The sequence below is a fragment of the Dipodomys merriami genome, unplaced genomic scaffold (genome assembly GCF_024711535.1).
Source record: "Dipodomys merriami isolate MVZ:Mamm:240054 unplaced genomic scaffold, mDipMer1.0.p SCAF_26, whole genome shotgun sequence".
NCBI classification, from domain to species: Eukaryota; Metazoa; Chordata; class Mammalia; order Rodentia; family Heteromyidae; genus Dipodomys; species Dipodomys merriami.
Window position 1 is genome coordinate 18,036,516 of NW_027204048.1, and position 18,085 is coordinate 18,054,600.

General features: G+C 47.8%; 1 protein-coding gene across 4 annotated transcripts in view; it reads left to right on the forward strand.

The window, feature by feature from the left end:
• Window positions 1-18,085, forward strand: part of Pcsk5 (proprotein convertase subtilisin/kexin type 5) — a 394,004-nt gene that overhangs the window by 371,332 nt on the left and 4,587 nt on the right. For 2 of the 4 annotated variants that reach the window (XM_070035766.1, XM_070035767.1), the window contains 7 exons: window positions 502-719; window positions 2,438-2,674; window positions 5,174-5,404; window positions 7,059-7,236; window positions 11,782-11,999; window positions 14,132-14,232; window positions 16,127-16,313. In XM_070035766.1, the coding sequence (XP_069891867.1) occupies window positions 502-719; window positions 2,438-2,674; window positions 5,174-5,404; window positions 7,059-7,236; window positions 11,782-11,999; window positions 14,132-14,232; window positions 16,127-16,313 (1,370 nt within the window). Of the gene's footprint in view, window positions 1-501; window positions 720-2,437; window positions 2,675-5,173; window positions 5,405-7,058; window positions 7,237-11,781; window positions 12,000-14,131; window positions 14,233-16,126; window positions 16,314-16,687; window positions 17,151-18,085 lie in introns of those variants that run through there. The other 2 variants (XM_070035769.1, XM_070035768.1) reach the window with 2 other exon arrangements.

The window sequence follows — 18,085 nt, forward strand, 5'->3', positions numbered from 1 at the left end:
CTCTACCACTTCAGCAACAGCAACACTTCCGGCTTTTTTTTCTGCTTATGTGATGCTGAGGAATCGAACCCAGGGCCTCATGCATGCAAGGCAAGCGCTCTACCACTGAGCCACCTTCCCAGCCCCCTTTAATTTGTGAAATGGTTCTAAAATTATTCAATTGAGCAGAAAGGATGTTTCTTCCACAAAAACAAGGCTTTCAAGTAAAAGAAAGTTTTGACAATTATGGGGTACAACAAGGAATCCGAAGGTGACTACGTGATAGCCCTATTATCCACTAGTGTTTACAAACAAACCAAATTCACCAGGAGAATGTGTAGCCTTTCGTTTTATTTTTCTAGGTGTTTCCCTATACCACCCTCAATCAGTAAGTCGTGAGGAAAGGCAAACAGCCTTTCCGTCTGAGTTGCAATCTCTTTCTCCCCAAGTTGAAGCCCCATCCCGAGCCCCACCCCGAGCCCCGCACGCAGCCTCTCCAACCTCTCCCCCATCCTTCCACAGGCGCTTTTACGCCACGGGCGGACTGTGCGAACCGTGCAGCTCTCCCTGCAGAACCTGCGAAGGAAATGCCACCGACTGTCAGACCTGTGAAGAAGGGTTTGTCCTAGCTGGCAGAGAATGCCGGGAAGCCTGTCCTGAGAAACACGTGGCTGTGGACGGGGTGTGCAAGCGCTGTCCGGAGATGTGTCAGGAGTGTCTCCATGAGAGAACATGCAAAGGTACTCCCCCAGAGAGAGGGGGCCCCCGTGAGCCCCTGGGAACCACAGCGTGTCCTCAGCAAACCTCCACAGCCAGGCTCCGTCCGTAGGGAAACCTACCCACCCTGGTGCAAACTGAGAGTGACATGCTCTCTCTCCAATATGCAGTCTGCAGATTGAGACCAAGAAGATTCCTTCCACACACAGGGGCTTAAAGGAGAGAGGGAGACTAAACAAATGCCGAGGGCAGGATTGAGGCGTGGCTCAAGCGGTGGTGTTCCCACCTAGCCAATATGAGGCCTGGAGTTCACATTCCCATATCACCAGAAAAAAAAACAAAGCCAAAACACACAAACAACAAAAATAAAATAAACAGAGGTGATTAAAGGAATGGTAAGAAGCCAGGAGCTGATGGCTCACCCCTGTAATCCTAGCTACTCACAAAGTTGAGAGCTGAGGATCTCAGTTTGAGATCCAGCCCGGGTAGGAGAGACTGTGAGACTCTCATCTTCATTAAACTACTCAAAAAAAAAAGGCAGAAATGGAACAGTGGCTCAAGTGGTAGAGCGCTAACTTTGAGCAAAAGAAGCTCAAAGACAGCGCCTAGGTGCTCAGTTCAAGCCTCAGGACAGGCTAAAAAGAAAAAAAAAAAGCAAGAAAAGATAACAAAGACACCAGGCCTGGGGGGGGGGGGGGGGGCTGGGAAGGTGGCTCAGTGGTGGAGCGCTTGCCTTGCATGCATGAGGCCCTCAGCACCACACAAACAGAAAGCCAGAAGTGGCGCTGTGGCTCAAGTGGTAGAGCGCTAGCCTTGAGCTGAATTGCTGAGGGACAGTGCCCAGGCCCAGAGTTCAGGCCCCACGACTGACAAAAAAGAAAAAAGAAAACGAAACCAGGCCTGGTGGTGCATGCATATAATTCCAGAAAGTGGAGATAGGAAGATATCTATCAGCCTAAGCACTCAGTGACACCCTATGTCAAAAACAAAATAGAAGCAATAGTACTCTGGGCATGGCTCAAATGGTAGCAGGCTTGTTTAGCATGCAGAGGGACTGAGAGAGAGACAGAGACAGAGAGACAGACGGAGAGACAGAGACAGAGAGAGACAGAGAGACAGAGACAGAGCGGGTTGGGGGCGGGAAGTACTGACAACTATAAAATGGAGACTAGCTCTCTGGCTATGAAGATTTTCTCGAGAATGATCTCCCAAGAAACATATCCAATTTCTTCTCCAAAACAAGACAAGCTAACTTACCTGGTGTTGTTCTATTCAAAGCATCCTCTTGATGAGACCTCAAGGATTCCTCCCCGAATAAGAATAACAACAGAAACAAAATAAAGCCACAAGTTATTATTTGTGCTGATTAATCCTCTAGCCAAGGTCTGTGCTCTGACAGAATGCAAAATTAACTTGCTCTGCAATTTCTAACTTGTTTTTATTGTGGAACAGAGTCTGTTGTGCATCAGACAGCTACAGGTAACTATTCGTGTCTTCTGACAAAACCCCTAGCACCTCAGCCATCCCAGTCTGCCACAGTGATTTCTGGTACATCAGAAATGCAGGCCGCTTCCAGCACCCAGACAGAGTTAGGACATAAGGCCCCTCCCGCAAGCCAGGGCCTCTTTGACCTTGAGGATTTGCCCTTGCAGAATGGGATCAGTGTGAGTCCCAGCGGTGAGAGATGGGCTAGCTTCGCTGCCAGCCCCTGGAGCTCATGCGCTGCTCTTCCTTCCCGCAGAGTGCATGCCCGACTTCTTCCTGCATGAAGACACGTGCCATCAGTCCTGTCCCCAGGGCTCCTACTCACACGCAGGCCAGTGTATCACCTGCCACGAAGACTGCCTCCAATGCAGCGGCCCCGAGGCGGATGACTGTGAGCAGTGTGCCGATATATCTAAGTCCCTCTACAAGGGGCAGTGCCTGGACGAGTGCCCAGTGGGAGCTTACTACGAGGAAGAGACGGAGAGCTGCCAAGGTAAGGGCCTGCTGAGTGCAGGGCCACACACTCAGCCTGCCGGGGAGGAGCCAGATGGGTTCCAGGAGAGCCTCTGCCCCAGGCAGTTAGCGCCAGCCGCACATCTGTAACCCGACCCTGTAAGGAAGTCTACTCCCATTGGTTCTCATTCGTTTTTTGAAGTAGGTCATTCAGAGCCAGGAGCTGATAGCTTACATCTGCCACCCTCACTACTGGGAAGGCTGAGATCTGAAACCCACCCAAGTAGAAAAGTCTATGAGATTCTTGTCTCCCAATAATCACCAAAAAGCTGTCAGAGAAGGTATGGCTTAAGTGGTAGAGCACCAGCCTTGAATGAAAAAGTTAAGAGAGAGCCTCCAAGCCCTGAGTTCAAGCCTCAGTACTGGCAATCCTCAAAAAAAAAGAATCATGCATAATCTTAGATCTTGTCCATTCCATTAGTCACATATCACTTGGGCCTTCTTCCTAACCGAGAGCATGACCTGCCAATCAAATGGATTTTAGCAGAAATGATCAGCCTTCAACATGGCCCTAAATGGCTGGGTGTTGGTGGCTCACACCTGTAATCCTAGCTACTCAGGAGGCTGAGACCTGAGGAGGCGGTTTGAAGCCAGCCCAGGCAAGAAAACCCATGAGACTCTTATCTCCAGTTAACCACAGAAAAAGCCAGAAGTAGAGCTGTGCTTCAAATGGTAGAACACTAGCCTTGAGCAAAAAGCAGCTCAGGGACAGGACCCAGGCTCTGAGTTCAAGACTCCAGGACTGACAAGAAAGAAAAAGAAAAAGAAAAGAAGAGAAAAAAGGGCCTAATTGAAAGGCTTACGTTTTAAGCCACTACAAATTGATCACATTAACTAAGCGAGTCACAGAGAATTTCCCCTGTGTGTCTTGTCTCCTTTGGAGATTTGCTTCCCACAGCTCATCCATTTCTCCCTGTTCACCTTCAGCCTCTCTGGCCTCTTCCAAATACTTCCCCCAAGCACGTCAGTCCCTACGCACTGAAGAAAAATAATGTTATTTATACCTCCTTATGTTGTGACTGGGCATGGATTGTTTGCCTCTTATTCATGATCTGGGAACCAAAACATAAAGTAAATTGCCCATTATGAGGAATTCCCAAATGAAGAAGAAAAGCATTCTGGGAAAGACTTTTCTAAAGCCCAGGCGGCTGCCCACACCTTTCTGGGAGCATCAGGTCAGCACTGGCAGGAGGACCTGGGGAAGGACCTGGGTTCGGCTCCTGACCCTGACCTCTGCTGGCCATGTGGTTCAGCATCTGCAGCCTCCACGTCCAGACACAGCTATAATAAGATGATAATGACAGCAATACTGACATCACACACCTGTTCACCCACAGTGTCAGGCTGCTTCCTGCCCTGCTCTCTCCCAGGTCTGGGCAGCAAGAGAGACAGAATCTGTGCCTTTGTAGAATGCACATTCTATTGGGGAGGAAAGGAAAAAAATCAGACATGGGTGGGGCTAGGAAGATAGGCCGATGTGTTATTGTGATGTGTCTGATACACCGCTAGGGTGCCCGCAGAGGCCTGGCCCCTCCCCTGGGTGCTATGTGCTCATAAATGAATGTGATAGAATTCATTTTTGGCCATGAACGATTATGATTTTTCCAACAACTGCTGTATTAGGGGAAGGTGGAAGGATGGCATTGACCAAGATGCATGGTACTCATAAACTGACTTGTTAAATTGAAACCCCTCTGTACAGCTATATAAAGGTATAGGCCAAGCCAGACATTGGTGTCTCACAGCTATAAATCCTAGCTACTCAGGAGGCTGAGATCTGAGGACTGCAGTTGCAAGACAGCCTGAGAAGGAAAGTCCGTGAGACTCTTATCTCAAATTAGCCACCAAAAGGCGGGAAATAGAGCTGTGGCTCAAGTGGTAGAGCACTAAATTTGAGCACTAAAAAAGCCCTCTCTCCTGGACACACAAAGATATAGAAAGATAGATAGATAGATAGATAGATAGATAGATAGATAGATAGATAGATAGATAGATAGATAGATAGATAGATGGACGGACGGACGGGTGGGCGGACGGGCAGACAGACAGGCAGGCAGGCAGGCAGGCAGGCAGACAGACAGACAGACAGAGAAGCTGAAGTTATTGTGGGGAAGGAAGCAAAGGACCAAGAGGCAATGAGGGTTATGATGGTGGAAATGGCCACAGAGGAGTATATGGCAGAGACCATGCTTTGTATAATGCTTGTCATCATTTCCGTGCAGTGGTGTGGTTATAATGGGCCTTGCCAATATTTCTGGGGTGACTTTTCAGGCAGGGGCTCTCTGAGAAAATGAAGCCATCATCTTTTCTCATTTTGTGATGGCAGAATTCAACTCTTAACCTTACAGCCCAGCAGCCCTACCTACCATCCTTGGCACAAAGCCTTAGAAATTTCCAGACGATCAGGAGTGTATTCCTAGAAGAGCATCCTGGCCTTCTCTTACTATCCCCTCCCCCACCCTCCCTGTCATACCCACAGATTGCCCCAAGTTCTGCCACACCTGCTCATCACCCGGGACCTGTATCACGTGTCGGGAAGGCTGGAAAAAGACCAAGCTCGGGAAGTGCATTCTGCACAGCGAGTGTGCGGCCATTGAGTACTGGGATGAGGCGGGGCACAGGTGTCGGCCGTGTCACCACAAGTGCTGGCACTGCTCAGGGCCCAGGGAGGACCAGTGCGAAGCCTGCCCCAGACCCAGCCTTCTTCTCAGTGAGTGACGCCCACCCAGCTCCTCCCCCACCCTCAGGAAGGCGTGGCTTTTCTCTCCCCCTTGGGAAGCTACTGGCAAGACGCCTGATGCCTGGTGGATATCAGCTTCTTGTTTAGTAAATGGGGGGGGGAGGGAATACTTGAAAGTCTACAGAAAAGATCCACGACTGAGAAAAGTACATAGATGACCCTCACACTGATGCCCTTTGCCCAGGTTGCCTACTGTGAATCTTTGATCCACTGATGATCCCTCCATCCTTAATCCATAACATATCCTTACTTGTGGCACATGGTTGCTGAGCTTCCTGACATAACCATAGGACAGTTGTCAACACTATTCAGTGTACATTGATGCAGTACTGGAACATACCCCTGGCTAGAGTCCCATCTAGGGTCAGCCATTGCATTGAGCATTCTTGTCTCTTCAGCCTCCTTCAGACTGCAGCACTGGCACAAAACTGTCTCTGTCTTTTGTGATAGCGAGTCCCTGTCTCCCCTTGGGGGCTGGTGTGAGTTTCCTTAATGATTGATAGAGATTATGCATTTTCAGCCAGAGTGGATGATATTGTACCCCCTATGCATATGATATCCACCAGCCTTTTATCCCTGGTATAAATGTTGATCATCTGGCCAAGATCCCCAATCTCCCTACTGCGTGAGAAACTGATTACTATTGATCCCCTTGTAAGGAATGAACAGTCTGTGAGACACCTTAAACACATGTTCATATTCAACTCCTCATCAAAATTTCCCCTTCACAGCTGTTGATTAACACCTTTTCTTGGCTACATATGATGGCATTATATATACCTGTAATCTCAGTGTGCGGGAGACTGAGACAGGAAGATTAAGAGTTCAAGGCTAGCTTGAACTATATAGTGAGACTCTGTCTCAAAATGAATCAAAATCATCTCCAGCCAGACACTGGTGACTCATCCCTGTAATCCTAGCTATTCAGAAAGCTGAGATTTGAAGCTCATGCTTTGAAGCTAGCGGGGGACAGATAAATTTGGGCAACTTATTTCCAATTAGCCGGCAAAAAGGCAGAAGTGGAGGTGTGGCTCAAGAGGGAAAAAAATTAAAACAACTACTCAAGAGTGTAAGGCCCTGAGTTCAAGCCTCAGTTTCAAAAAAGAAAATCTTGAACAAGCATAGTCCAAGGTTGGCTACCTTCAGCACATTTAGTCTGAAGGTGATTGCTAGTGTAAAACAAGTCCTAAGGTGTTCAGCAAGCCATGGTTGGACTTAACACCAGCACAGAGAAAAGACAACTGAATTCCACCAAAACCACCAGATGTGAAGGAGCTGAACTTCCCCGAGAGCATGGGGAAGGCCAGAGAACGTGTTCACAGCTGTCTTCCCATCAGTACACAGAGTCTCACCATGGAAACAAGGGGAACGTTTTCTTCCTCTTCCTGGGACATCTCTATCCAGGGCCTCCTTCTCCCACTACTGGTCCAGGCTGATTCCAGGTTCTCTGCACGCCTGCAGCCTTCCAGCCAGATCTATTGGGAGGGGGAGGGAGGGGAAAACACGTTTGTTCCCAAGGATCTGCATCAGCCCACGAGGCTGTGGTGTCTCCCAGCAAACACACCGGGTCTGGGAGCCATGGGGCCGGCTAGCTGTCAAGGTGGGCTCTTCTATTCTCCCGCAGACTCGACGTGCGTGGAGGTCTGCCCGGAGGGCTACTACGCGGAGGAGGACAGCCATCGGTGTGTCCCGTGCCACAGCTCCTGCAGGACCTGTGAAGGGAAACACAGTCTGCAGTGTCTCTCCTGCCGGCCTGGCTGGCTCCAGCTGGGCAGAGAGTGTGTGCTTCGGTGCAGGGACGGGTAAGAGGCTCAGCCCAAGCTCCCCAAGCGGCCCACTTTACAGATCGGGAGGCTGAGGCTTGGCACTAGTATGCCCAGCCTCTCTGCTCATGAGAAGCAAAGACGAGTCCATTCACAACAACAGAAGAGAAACAGGAGAAGCAGATGCCCCAGTGAAGAACACAGACGGTTAGAGGGTCCTGCCTGAGTCACAGGCCTTCATGCCCAGCCTCACTGATCATAAGGCGCGTCAGTAAATTTCAGGCTGACACAACACCTTCTTCCTTGAGAGCAGCCTGCCCGGTAGTGGATATTCTTTTCCTTCCATTCCAGGATTTGTTCTGCTCCCGATAGAATATGGAGGCTGTAATGTGAGAGATACGCTGATGTGCGCCAAGGGCTCGATTTCAGTTAGCATCTCCATTTATTCCCATTCATCTCCACCCTAGCATGCCTTCCATAAATCCACCCACTGAGGACATACTATATGCACCGTGATGGATCACTCTAGAAGCATTTTGCAGATAAGGACTCTATTATTTTTCCTTTAAAAATGTTATATTATGGCGGGGCACCATTGGCTCACGCCTGTCATCCTAGCGACTCAGGAGGTTGAGATCTGAGAATCACAGGTCAAAGCCAGCCCAGGCAAGAAAGTCTGTGAGACTCTCATTTCTAATAAACCACCAGAAAACTGGAAGTGGTGCTGTGGCTCAAGAGGTGGAGCACTAGCCTTGAGCTGAAGAGCTGAGGGACAGCACCCAGGCCCAGAGTTCAAGCCCATAGCAGACAAAAAACAGTTGTATTGTTATTATAAAGGTGATGTAATAGGAGCTACGGTTATATAAGTCAGGTAATAAGCACATTTCTTTTTGAATAATGTCACCCCTTCCCCCACTCTCTTCCATTTTTTCCTCCCATCCCCCACCCACAAGTTGTATAGTTCATTTTTCACACAGTGTCTAGTGGGTACCACTGCTGTATTTGTTCACCCTTTATCTGTCCATTTCTGTGTCCCCCCTCTTTACCATCTCAAAGACAGATAAACTAAAGCAAGCAAGATAAAAAGAAAAGACAGCATGGACAGCAACATTGAAAACCTCTTGTTTCCATTTCCTGGAGTTCACTTCGATCAATATTATTTCATACGCTCAGAGGTACACGGGCATGATGCCTTTGTGTTCCTCTCCTAAGAGTGTCCTCCTTTGGTCTCACTGGGTGTGAATGCGTGGAGAAGGATTCTATTATTTTTTCAGTTAAGAAAAGCTGTAAGTGGTTCATCGGAAGGTCTGATTCCAGCAGATCAGGACGAGGCTTCAATAAAGTCTGTCTGTTGCCCCTCCCACCACCAAGCATCTCAGAAAAGACAAAGATTGTTAACTTCCTCGTCTAAACCAGGAGCCTAAGAAAGGACCGGGGGGGGGGGGGGGGGGAAGGGGCACGGGGGGGGGGAGGGGGAGAGTACAGACCCAGATCAAAAGATCCCATCTTCAGGTCTTCCCTAGATGCTGTCTCCGAGTCTGCAGTACAAGGAGCTGTGGCTCAAGGGATATAGTGACATCCTTGAGCTAAAAGTGCTAACGGATGGCACCCAGGCCCTGAGTTCAAGTCCTAGCACTGGTGAATTCAGACAAATACTTTGACTTTCCAGAGCTTATCCTTATTATAAGCTCCGGGGGCGGGGAGGGAACGTCTTATTTTTCACACATGCTACTCTAACACTCTACACAGAGTCCCGCACATTAGCTGCAATCCAAGACACCAGCCACACAGATCAATGGAGGAGGATCCTGCTAGATGGGGTGGGGAGGGGCCGCCCGGCCAAGTCCCCAGCTTCACACTGAACAGTATTTGAAAAGATCTGGATCCCATGTGTAGATCCTCCATCTTCCCCAGATCCAGTCATTGAGACCCCCCCCCCCACACACACACACACGATACACACGATGTAATGCTATGGTTTGAGCTAAGGAACCGATTGTCACCCAGTGTATGCAGCAACCCTAAGGAGATGGAAAGAGGAGGGGAAAGACTGGTAAAGCGCAGGTGGAGATGCATTCCTGCCCACATGTCAGGCGTTGGACCCCTGTGGTGCATCTCTTTGCTTTGGACAAGCGGGGATATAACCTTCTGCACTCTGTCCCAACACACATCCGGAGATTTAACTTCACAGAATGTTCTTTAAGAGTGCTTGTGCATGGGATTCTGCAAGGCTTTGAGGCTTGTGGGACCCCACGGACCTCCCAGTAAGCAGTTGGGTAGAATGTTCTTTCTCCTATACGTTCTAGCAAGCTCTGCATTGTCATTCTTTTAGCATCATTCTTTGATAATTGTGTGTGTGTGTGTGTGTGTGTGTGTGTGTGTGTGTGTGTGTGTGTGTGTGTGTGTGTGTACTGGTACTGGGGCTTCACGAAATTCAGGGCCTGAGTGCTGTCCCTTAGCTTTTTCACTCAAGGCTGGTGCTTGACTACTGAGACACAGCTCTACTTCTGACTTTTGGGTGGTTAATTGGAGATAAAAGTCTCACAGACTTTCTGCCCAGGATGGCTTCAAACTGCAGTGGTCAGATCGCAGCCTCCTGAGTAGCTAAGACTACAGGTGTGAGCCACTGGCACCCAGCTGATAACTTTTAAGACATACCTTGAAATGATAACCTTTTTGTCCTCCCCTATACAATGCTATAGAGGCTTTTCATCTGTATAGTTACAATAGCATAATGTCATTTAAAATAATTGTATGCTGACTCAGAGTTTGTAAAGCATTTCTACTCATAGTGTATCTGTGCACTTTGATTTGATTCTAGAACAATCTCCTGAGGTTGATTAGTCTCTCCACCTGATAGATAAGAAAACAAGTTCAGAGCAGTAAAGGGACTTGCCCAATGTCCTATAACAACTAACCCAAGGTAGACTGCAGCCTGAAAGTCTGGAGCGTCTGACCCCAGTCCCGGTTCCTTCTGCTGTGTATGAGTCTCTCTTGTTCCTGTGGCTTCCTTTCCCTTGAGTCATCTGTGGTCTGAGCCAAATACTCACTTCATGATTGATGCTTTCTTTTCATTCTATTATGTCTCAAATACTTCAGTCTTCAGATTGCCTCATAGAAATAATTACACTCCACCCAACTGCAATTGTGTCTATGAAATCCCCTGAACACAGAGGCTCATAGCAGCAATTTCATAAATGGTGATTTGTTTTTACTCCCAAAAACCATTACAAAGCACTGATATGTATTTCATAAAGACTAACCTCACTCACGTCACCCCGTTTCAAGATGCTTTTTAAAACTCGAAGTTAGAACCACTCAGAGATACATTGAAACACACTGAAAGAGGAAGCAGTTGTGTATGCTTATAATCCCAGCACTTAGGCATCTGAAACAAAAAAATAAAGCATTTGAGGCCTGTCTGGGGTACATGGTGAATGTATGTCTGGATATATAGTTGAAACTCTGTCAAAGGAAAGAAGGAAAGAAAGAAAGAAAGGAAGAAAGAAAGAAAGAAAGGAAGAAAGAAAGAAAGAAAGAAAGAAAGAAAGAAAGAAAGAAAGAAAGAAAGAAAGAAAGAAAGAAAGAAAGAAAGAAAAGAAAGAAAGAAAGAAAGAAGGTGGGAGGGAAGGAGGGAGGGGGGGTGGGTGGAAGGAAGAAGAAAAAAGACAGAAAGAAAGGAGGGAGAGAGGAAGAAAGACAGACAGGAAGGCAGGCAGGCAGACATACAAGAAGAAGGAAGGAAGGAAGGAAGGAAGGAAGGAAGGAAGGAAGGAAGGAAGGAAGGAAGGAAGGAAGGAAGGAAGGAAGGAAGGGAGGGAGGGAGGAAGGGAGGGAGGGAGGGAGGGAGGGAAGGAAGGAGGGGAAAAATCAAATCAAATTGAACAGAACAGAATGGAACAGAACAGAACAGAATAGAACAGAATAGTTATAACATCTTCCATTCCCAGATCCCATTCAACACAGCTTAAGGCTCAACTTTGGAGAGCCAAGTACAAGAAAAGGCAGTGGTAGCGGTCATCAGGCTGTTACCGCATGTGGTGATGGCTAGGTCTTTTCACGGCTGCTACCCAACATAAGCCTCACAAAGAGTGAGGCAGGCAGGGGCCATAATGCCCAAGGCCCAGGTAAGAAGGCAGAGTCATTCCTTCGAGTCTTGGCAGCGCATTTAATGGGTAAAGGGTAAAGAAAGAGCCCTATGCCCCTAACTTGTCCACGGATCTTCCTTAGACAGCCACGATTTTACACCACACCCAACTTACAGGCAAAGATTGTATAGTCAGCATTCCCAACTCCTTGGGTTTCGCCTGGGAATCACAGATTGAAAACATTCAGGGGGGAAAATGCACCTGTATTGAACATGTACAGACTATGTCACTGTCATTATTCCCTAAACAATGCAGTGTCCCAAATATTCGCATGACATTTCCACTGCATCGGATAGTCTAGTAATCAGTACCGAGAGGAGGGTGTGCAGAAGCAATGTGCAGATGCTCACCCTTTTGCCTAAGGGTCTTGAGCATCCATGGCTTTGGAACCGGTGAGAGATGTCTGTCTTCCATTTTGCTTCCCTCTGGGTTACAGATATTATGCAGAAAACTCCAGTGGTCATTGTAAGAAATGCGACAAGAGATGCAAGACCTGCCAGGGCCCACAGCCCACAGACTGTCTGTCATGTGACAAGTATTTCTTCCTCCTCCGCTCCAAGGGGCAGTGTTACCGCACCTGCCCCCAGCATTACCACGCAGAGCCACGCACTCAGACCTGTGAGAGATGCCATCCGACTTGCAACGAATGCACAGGTGAGAGGGGAGGGGGCTCCGTGGGCTGGCGTTGCACTGGTGGGAAATGGAAAGCTTTCCTCCCTGTTTCTCCCTCTCCCCCTCCCCCGCCCCCTTCAGCGGCTCAGAACTGCTCAGCAGCTCTGTCTTCTCTGGCTGTATCTGCCCACGAGAGTCCGTCCACTGCCATCCATGCCAGGCTTCCCAAAGACCTTTGCCTCACCTTCGCCCACGCTCCATCTCACTTTCCCACAGACTTCCCTGTCTCTCCCACGGATCCTAACATCAGTGTTACTGGCTTCCCAGCTCAGTCCCCACCCACCCACTACTGCAAAACCCACAGTTATCCTTGACTCTCCTCTGCCCAACCTGTTTGTAGACCCGAGTGCTGTGCATGTCTAGAACCAGATCTCTCCAGTTCTCCCTTCCCTCCATTATCTGGACTCAGCATCTATCAGATCTGTTGAAGTAGCCAGCAGGTCACACCAACCCCTTGCTCCCTGTCCCAGGGCATCCTGTACCTGAATGCCAGAATGAGCTTCCTAAAATTCAGACTTGCTCATTTGTTCTATGCCTTGCTATATAACAAGATGAACACGAGTTCCCTCCCACCTTAGGCTAGACATAAGGGATGGAGTTCTTGTGTTGGGCTAAGGAGTGAGGATGGTGAAAAGAATCAGGAGAGGGCTGGGAAGGTGGCTCAGTGGTAGAGCGCTTGCCTTGCACGCATGAGGCCCTGGGTTCGATTCCTCAGCACCACATAAACAGAAAAAGCCAGAAGTGGCACTGTGGCTCAAGTGGTAGAGCGCTTACCTTGAGCAGAAGAGCTGAGGGACAGCGCCCAGGCCCAGAGTTCAGGCCCCACAACTGAACTAGAAGTTGGATCTAAATGATAAACCCATATGAAAACATATGGAAAATGAACCAGGAAGAATTTGACAGCCTAAATAAGCAATTTGCCAATTAAATTGTGTTTCACTGACTTTTGATGCCCCCCCCCAAAAAAAGAAATAATCCATCCAAGCACTGGTGGCTCACTCTTGTAACCCTAGTTTCTCAGGAGGCTGAGATCTGAGGACCACGGTTCAAAGCCAGCCACACAGGAAAGCCTGTGGGTCTCTTAATTGTGAACTATAACTAAGCACCCTGCATAGGGAAAGACTTCCACCAGGACAACTCACAACTCACAATCCACAGCCATTCCCATCACTCTCATTCCCCTGTTTGGAAATTTTCAGTGAAAATGCCAGGGCCTTCCACATGAAATGTGGACTCCAAATTCCTTCCAGAAACTACCCCCTCACTCCTGCCCAGAAGAAGATACCGTTTCTGGGCTGGGAAGTTGGCTCAGTGGTAGAGCGCTTGCCTTGCATGCCTGAGGCCCTGGGTTTGATTCCTCAGCACCACATAAAGCAAAAAGAAAAAAAAAGCCGGAAGTGGCGCTGTGGCTCAGGTGGTAGAGCGCTAGCCTTGAGCTGAAGAGCTGAGGGATAGCACCCAGGTCCAGAGTTCAGGCCCCACGCCCGGACCTCCCCCCCCCCAAAAAAAGAAGATGCAGTTTCTTCCCTGATGGAGAAGAAACATACGAATACATAGGATGTCAAATTTCTGAGAAAATGCTTTATAGTTCTGAAGAGTTTTAAAAGAATCTATGATAACCACCATCACCATCACCACTCCCAAAATTAAAGAGCCACAGATAAAATGATCTCCAAAATCTTTTTCTCCCTCAAACTTCAAATCCCAAGCGCAGTGCTCTGTGTCAGGAGGGACAGTGTGCTCGCGACTCATCCACCCTGAGCTGCACAGCCTCCAAAACAGCCTGCCAGGTCCACTCCAGCTCGGCAACAAGCAGGACAAACACGCGTTCTGTAAACGCCCTCTGATTTCTCTTGTCTCTTGCTCTAATACAAGATATGTCTTCCCTGACTCCTCAATTCCACACTCAAGAGTCGACACAGATCAGATTAATTGGACTCCACTCTGTCTTACAGACCTTCATCTTTTTGTTTTCAAATCTTCAATTCACCCATCTGCTTCAAGTTACTTGACATACTCCTTTTCTCTAAGGGATCTGGATCCTACCAAGACAGAGGCTGAAAGCTGAGGTCTGTTTCATAACTTGGAAATGTCCTTTTTTTTTTTTCTTTCAGGAACGCGAGCATCGGATTGCGTGTCTTGCGTGTGGAGTTACCACCTCATGGGAGGAATCTGCAGTTCGGACTGTTTGCTGGGGGAATACCGTGTGGGAGAGGTACTAAGGGCTGGGCTGGGCACCTTCCCCTCCCAGAGAACAATATCAACTCTGTTCCCATAGTGTCCCGGACCGTCAAAAACACCTGCATTCCCACCCTCACTACAACTTCAGTTTAATGCCTTAAAATCATCTTCTCTTACATCAGGAAGGAATAGTACTGCCTGCCTGCAGCCTTCCCTTGAAGGACAGGAACAGAGGCAATCTAAGATAGACAATGGGGAAGTTCTAAGGGCCCCCAAGGAGCCTGGTGATGGTTGTCCAGGATGCTAAGGGTTTCTATCTGTGTTGGAAATAAAAGCTGTCTTCTCTCTTCTTCTTGGTTCTGTAGCTGGAAACCTCTGACTGAGTACATATAGGAGAACCACGTTGATTTTGATCTTTCATTTTTCTCCATCTCTTCTTTACAATATAGTTAGAACTTATTTGCTTGAAGAGATACCATAGGTTTTCTGAATCTATCCATGTCTCTTTTGCTTGTTTGTTTGTTTGTTTTTGTTGAGGTAGGGTTACTCTATGGTACCCAGGCTGGCTTCTCATGTTCCATCACACCCAACTTCTACTCATTCTTCATGTTTTCAGGAAAGAAAGAAAGAGAGAGAGAGAGAGAGAGAGAGAGAGAGAGAGAGAGAGAGAGAGAGAGAGAGAGAGAGAGAGAGAGAGAGAGAGAACGAAAAAAAGAAAGAAAGAAAGAAAGAAAGAAAGAAAGAAAGAAAGAAAGAAAGAAAGAAAGAAAGAAAGAAAGAAAGAAGCCCTAAATGTCTCCATGGTGAAATTAAAGCAAACTAGCTTATTCACATTTAAGCTCTCTTTAAATTACAGTTGAAAATATGATGAGTTCCTCACCAAAGGCAATTTCCATCTCTCATCTTTTTAAAAATCTCTCCTCTCTTTCTTTGTCTCTGTGTGTTTGATTCTCTCTTTCTCCCTCTCTCTGTCTCTCTGTCTGTCTGTCTGTCTCCCTCCCTCTCTCTCTCTCTTCCTCTCTTCCTCCCTCTCTCCCTCCCAATCTATCTGTCTTTTGTTTGGGGCACTAAGGTATCAAACATGGCTTCTCACATACTAGACACGTACTTTAACAATGAGCTATGATCCTTGACTCTATTCTTTCTTCTGTTTTACCATACTTTGAAAGTTACAGGAGTACAATAGAAGGTATCTTCCCTGCCCATATTTCCAGCCCCTGACAAGAAGCAATTCATTGAGAAGCTTTTTTTTTTAATCGTTTACATCTCTTGTCTAAACTGCTTTAACTACAGTCACCATTTATATCATTCCTTTTCCAGTCCACGAGAATCTAGTAACCCCAGAGGCTGCAACGGGTAGCTAGCATAAATGAGCGAGGGATGCTGGGTAAGAGGAACTACAGTGCAACATCAGTAGAAAATAGAAACTGACCTGCCACCTGTGTGCTGGTGACAACAAGAGCAGGAAATTACATCACCTAAGAGAGCTTAACGGGTCCATTGCCACTGGGCTGGTGGTAAATGATCCATCAGTGTGGACGAGGCTCCTCAATTTCACACAGAAATTAGGAACTGACTTCGAGATAAAAGATCAAAAATGAAAACCTATCTAGGGTGGAGCAGGCAAAACCAGTGACCGACCTGAACCATCCCTGAGCACGGGAGCTCTCCGCTCATTAACAAAGCGATTCTGGAAGCCTGGTCTCTAGGGGATCTTAAAGGTCAGAGTCCAGCAGTGGTTCTGAAACTCAGTTGCACACGGTTGGCTCTGTCTCTCACCCAGCACAGTTGAAGGGACCCCCGATATGCCATCTTTCCCCTGTCCTGCCCCATCTGCCTCCTGGGTTCCAGAGACAAGATAAATCCCCACTTGGAAACTCCAGTGCCTTGATCATCCCTCCAAAGTTCTTCCTGACCGTTGTTCACAGGGAGAGAATTTCAGTTGTGAAGCCTGCCACGCGAGCTGCATGGAGTGCAAGGGGCCCGGCCCCAGGAACTGCACCGGGTGCCCCGCCGGCCTGCTGCTGCACCTGGACCACAGCCGCTGCCTGGGCTGCTGCAGCGCTGCCAGGCCCACGGACCCCCAGGACTGCTGCGACTGCCAGGAGACCACGGGTGGGTGAGGCTCGGGGAGGGGCAGAGCAGGAGCAATGCCGCAGCAGGCAAAGGACAGAAAGCTCAGGAGACTCCAAAGGCTACCTGTCAGCTGAGTGCCTACTAGAATCCTCATTCCACCACCCCAGGGGGCAAGTGTGTTAGGTCCTTGTTGATATAATGACTACCGGAGAGAAATGTTAGAGGAGGAAAGGGTTGTCTGGGCTGATACGTTCGGAGCTTTTGATTCCATTGTTTCTGGACCCGTGAGACAGAGCGTCCTGGATGGAAGCAGATGGTGGACTGAAGCCGGTCACCGCAGGGTGGGGACAGGGGACAGGGCCCGCCCCGGTGTCACACTCCCCCCAATGAGGAACTCACTTCCTGTTTTCTAGTTCCACCAACTAGAAACCAAATTCCAGCACTTGAGCATCCAGACTGGAACATAAGTATATCCCGTTTTGCAGAAGAGACCGAGGCTCAGAGTTGGATTCCTGCAGCCAAGTCCACCTCCGTGTGAAGAATCCCAGTGTAATGTAGCGTCTGGGTCTGTCCTACAGCAAAGCTCATGTCCGCTCTACCGCCACCCCTCAGGCGCAGAACGTGACCTTCACAAATTCACTTTATTCCTCTTTTATTCTTCCCCCCTGGGGAAGAAAGAAAAAGAAGTAGGATCAATTAAGCTGGAGCCAATATTTCTCTTTCTATAGAAGCAAACCCAAGTCTTTTCCTTGTATTAGAGAGGAAAAGAATTGAAGAATGAATTTCCACTGAAGGCTAAGAAAAAAAGTTGTGTGTGTGTGTGTGTGTGTGTGAGAGAGAGAGAGAGAGAGAGAGAGAGAGAGAGAGAGAGAGAGAGAGAGAGAGAGAGAGAGAGAGAGAGAGAGAGAGAGAGAGAGAGAGAGAAGCACCAGCCCAGGAGCTTGAACTCAGGGACTAGATGCTTGCTGTCCCTGAGCTTTTGTTGCTCAAGTCTAGTGCATTACCATTTGAGCTTCCCTTCTGGCTTTTTGTGGTTAATTGGAGTCTGACCAACTCTTCTCACCCAGGCTGGCTTCAAACCACAGTCCTCATATCCTACCCTCCTAAGTAGCTAGGATTATAGGTATGAGCCACCAGCATCTGGCTGAAAAACACAATCTTTTTTTTATTTGTTATTACAAAGGTGATATACAGAGAACTTACAATTACATAAGTCAGATAAAGGATACATTTCTTTTTGGACAATGTCACCCCTTCCCTCGCTCTCTCTGTTTTTCCCTCCCATCCCCACCCACAAGTTATATAGTTCATTTTCAATGGAAAGTCTAGTAAATACCATTGCTTCATTCGTCTACCCTTTGTCCCTCCATTTCTGTGCCCCCTTAACCCTCCCAAAGACAGATAGATGAGCACACAAGACAGAGAGAAAAGAAAGCAACAGCAACAACAAAGAAAAAAACACTTGTGAAAAGCACATTCTTAAATTTTATTCTCTAGTACAGACAGAGAGACCATTTCCTTGGATTCTACATGAATCATTGCCTGATAAAAATGATGTCATATTTGTGGGAATATAACCCTGTGTAAGTTAAAAGAAAGAAAGAAGAAAGAAAGAAAGAAAGAAAGAAAGAAAGAAAGAAAGAAAGAAAGAAAGAAAGAAAGAAAGAAAGACCCATAACTGCCACCAGCCATTTTAAAAGTTTTAGTCATCCTCTTCAATTAGGTTCCAAATACCATCCTTCCCAAAACTAATTCCTTCTTCAACTCTCTGCCACCACCCCTGGTGCTGGTTCCCCAGCTCTTCACACACA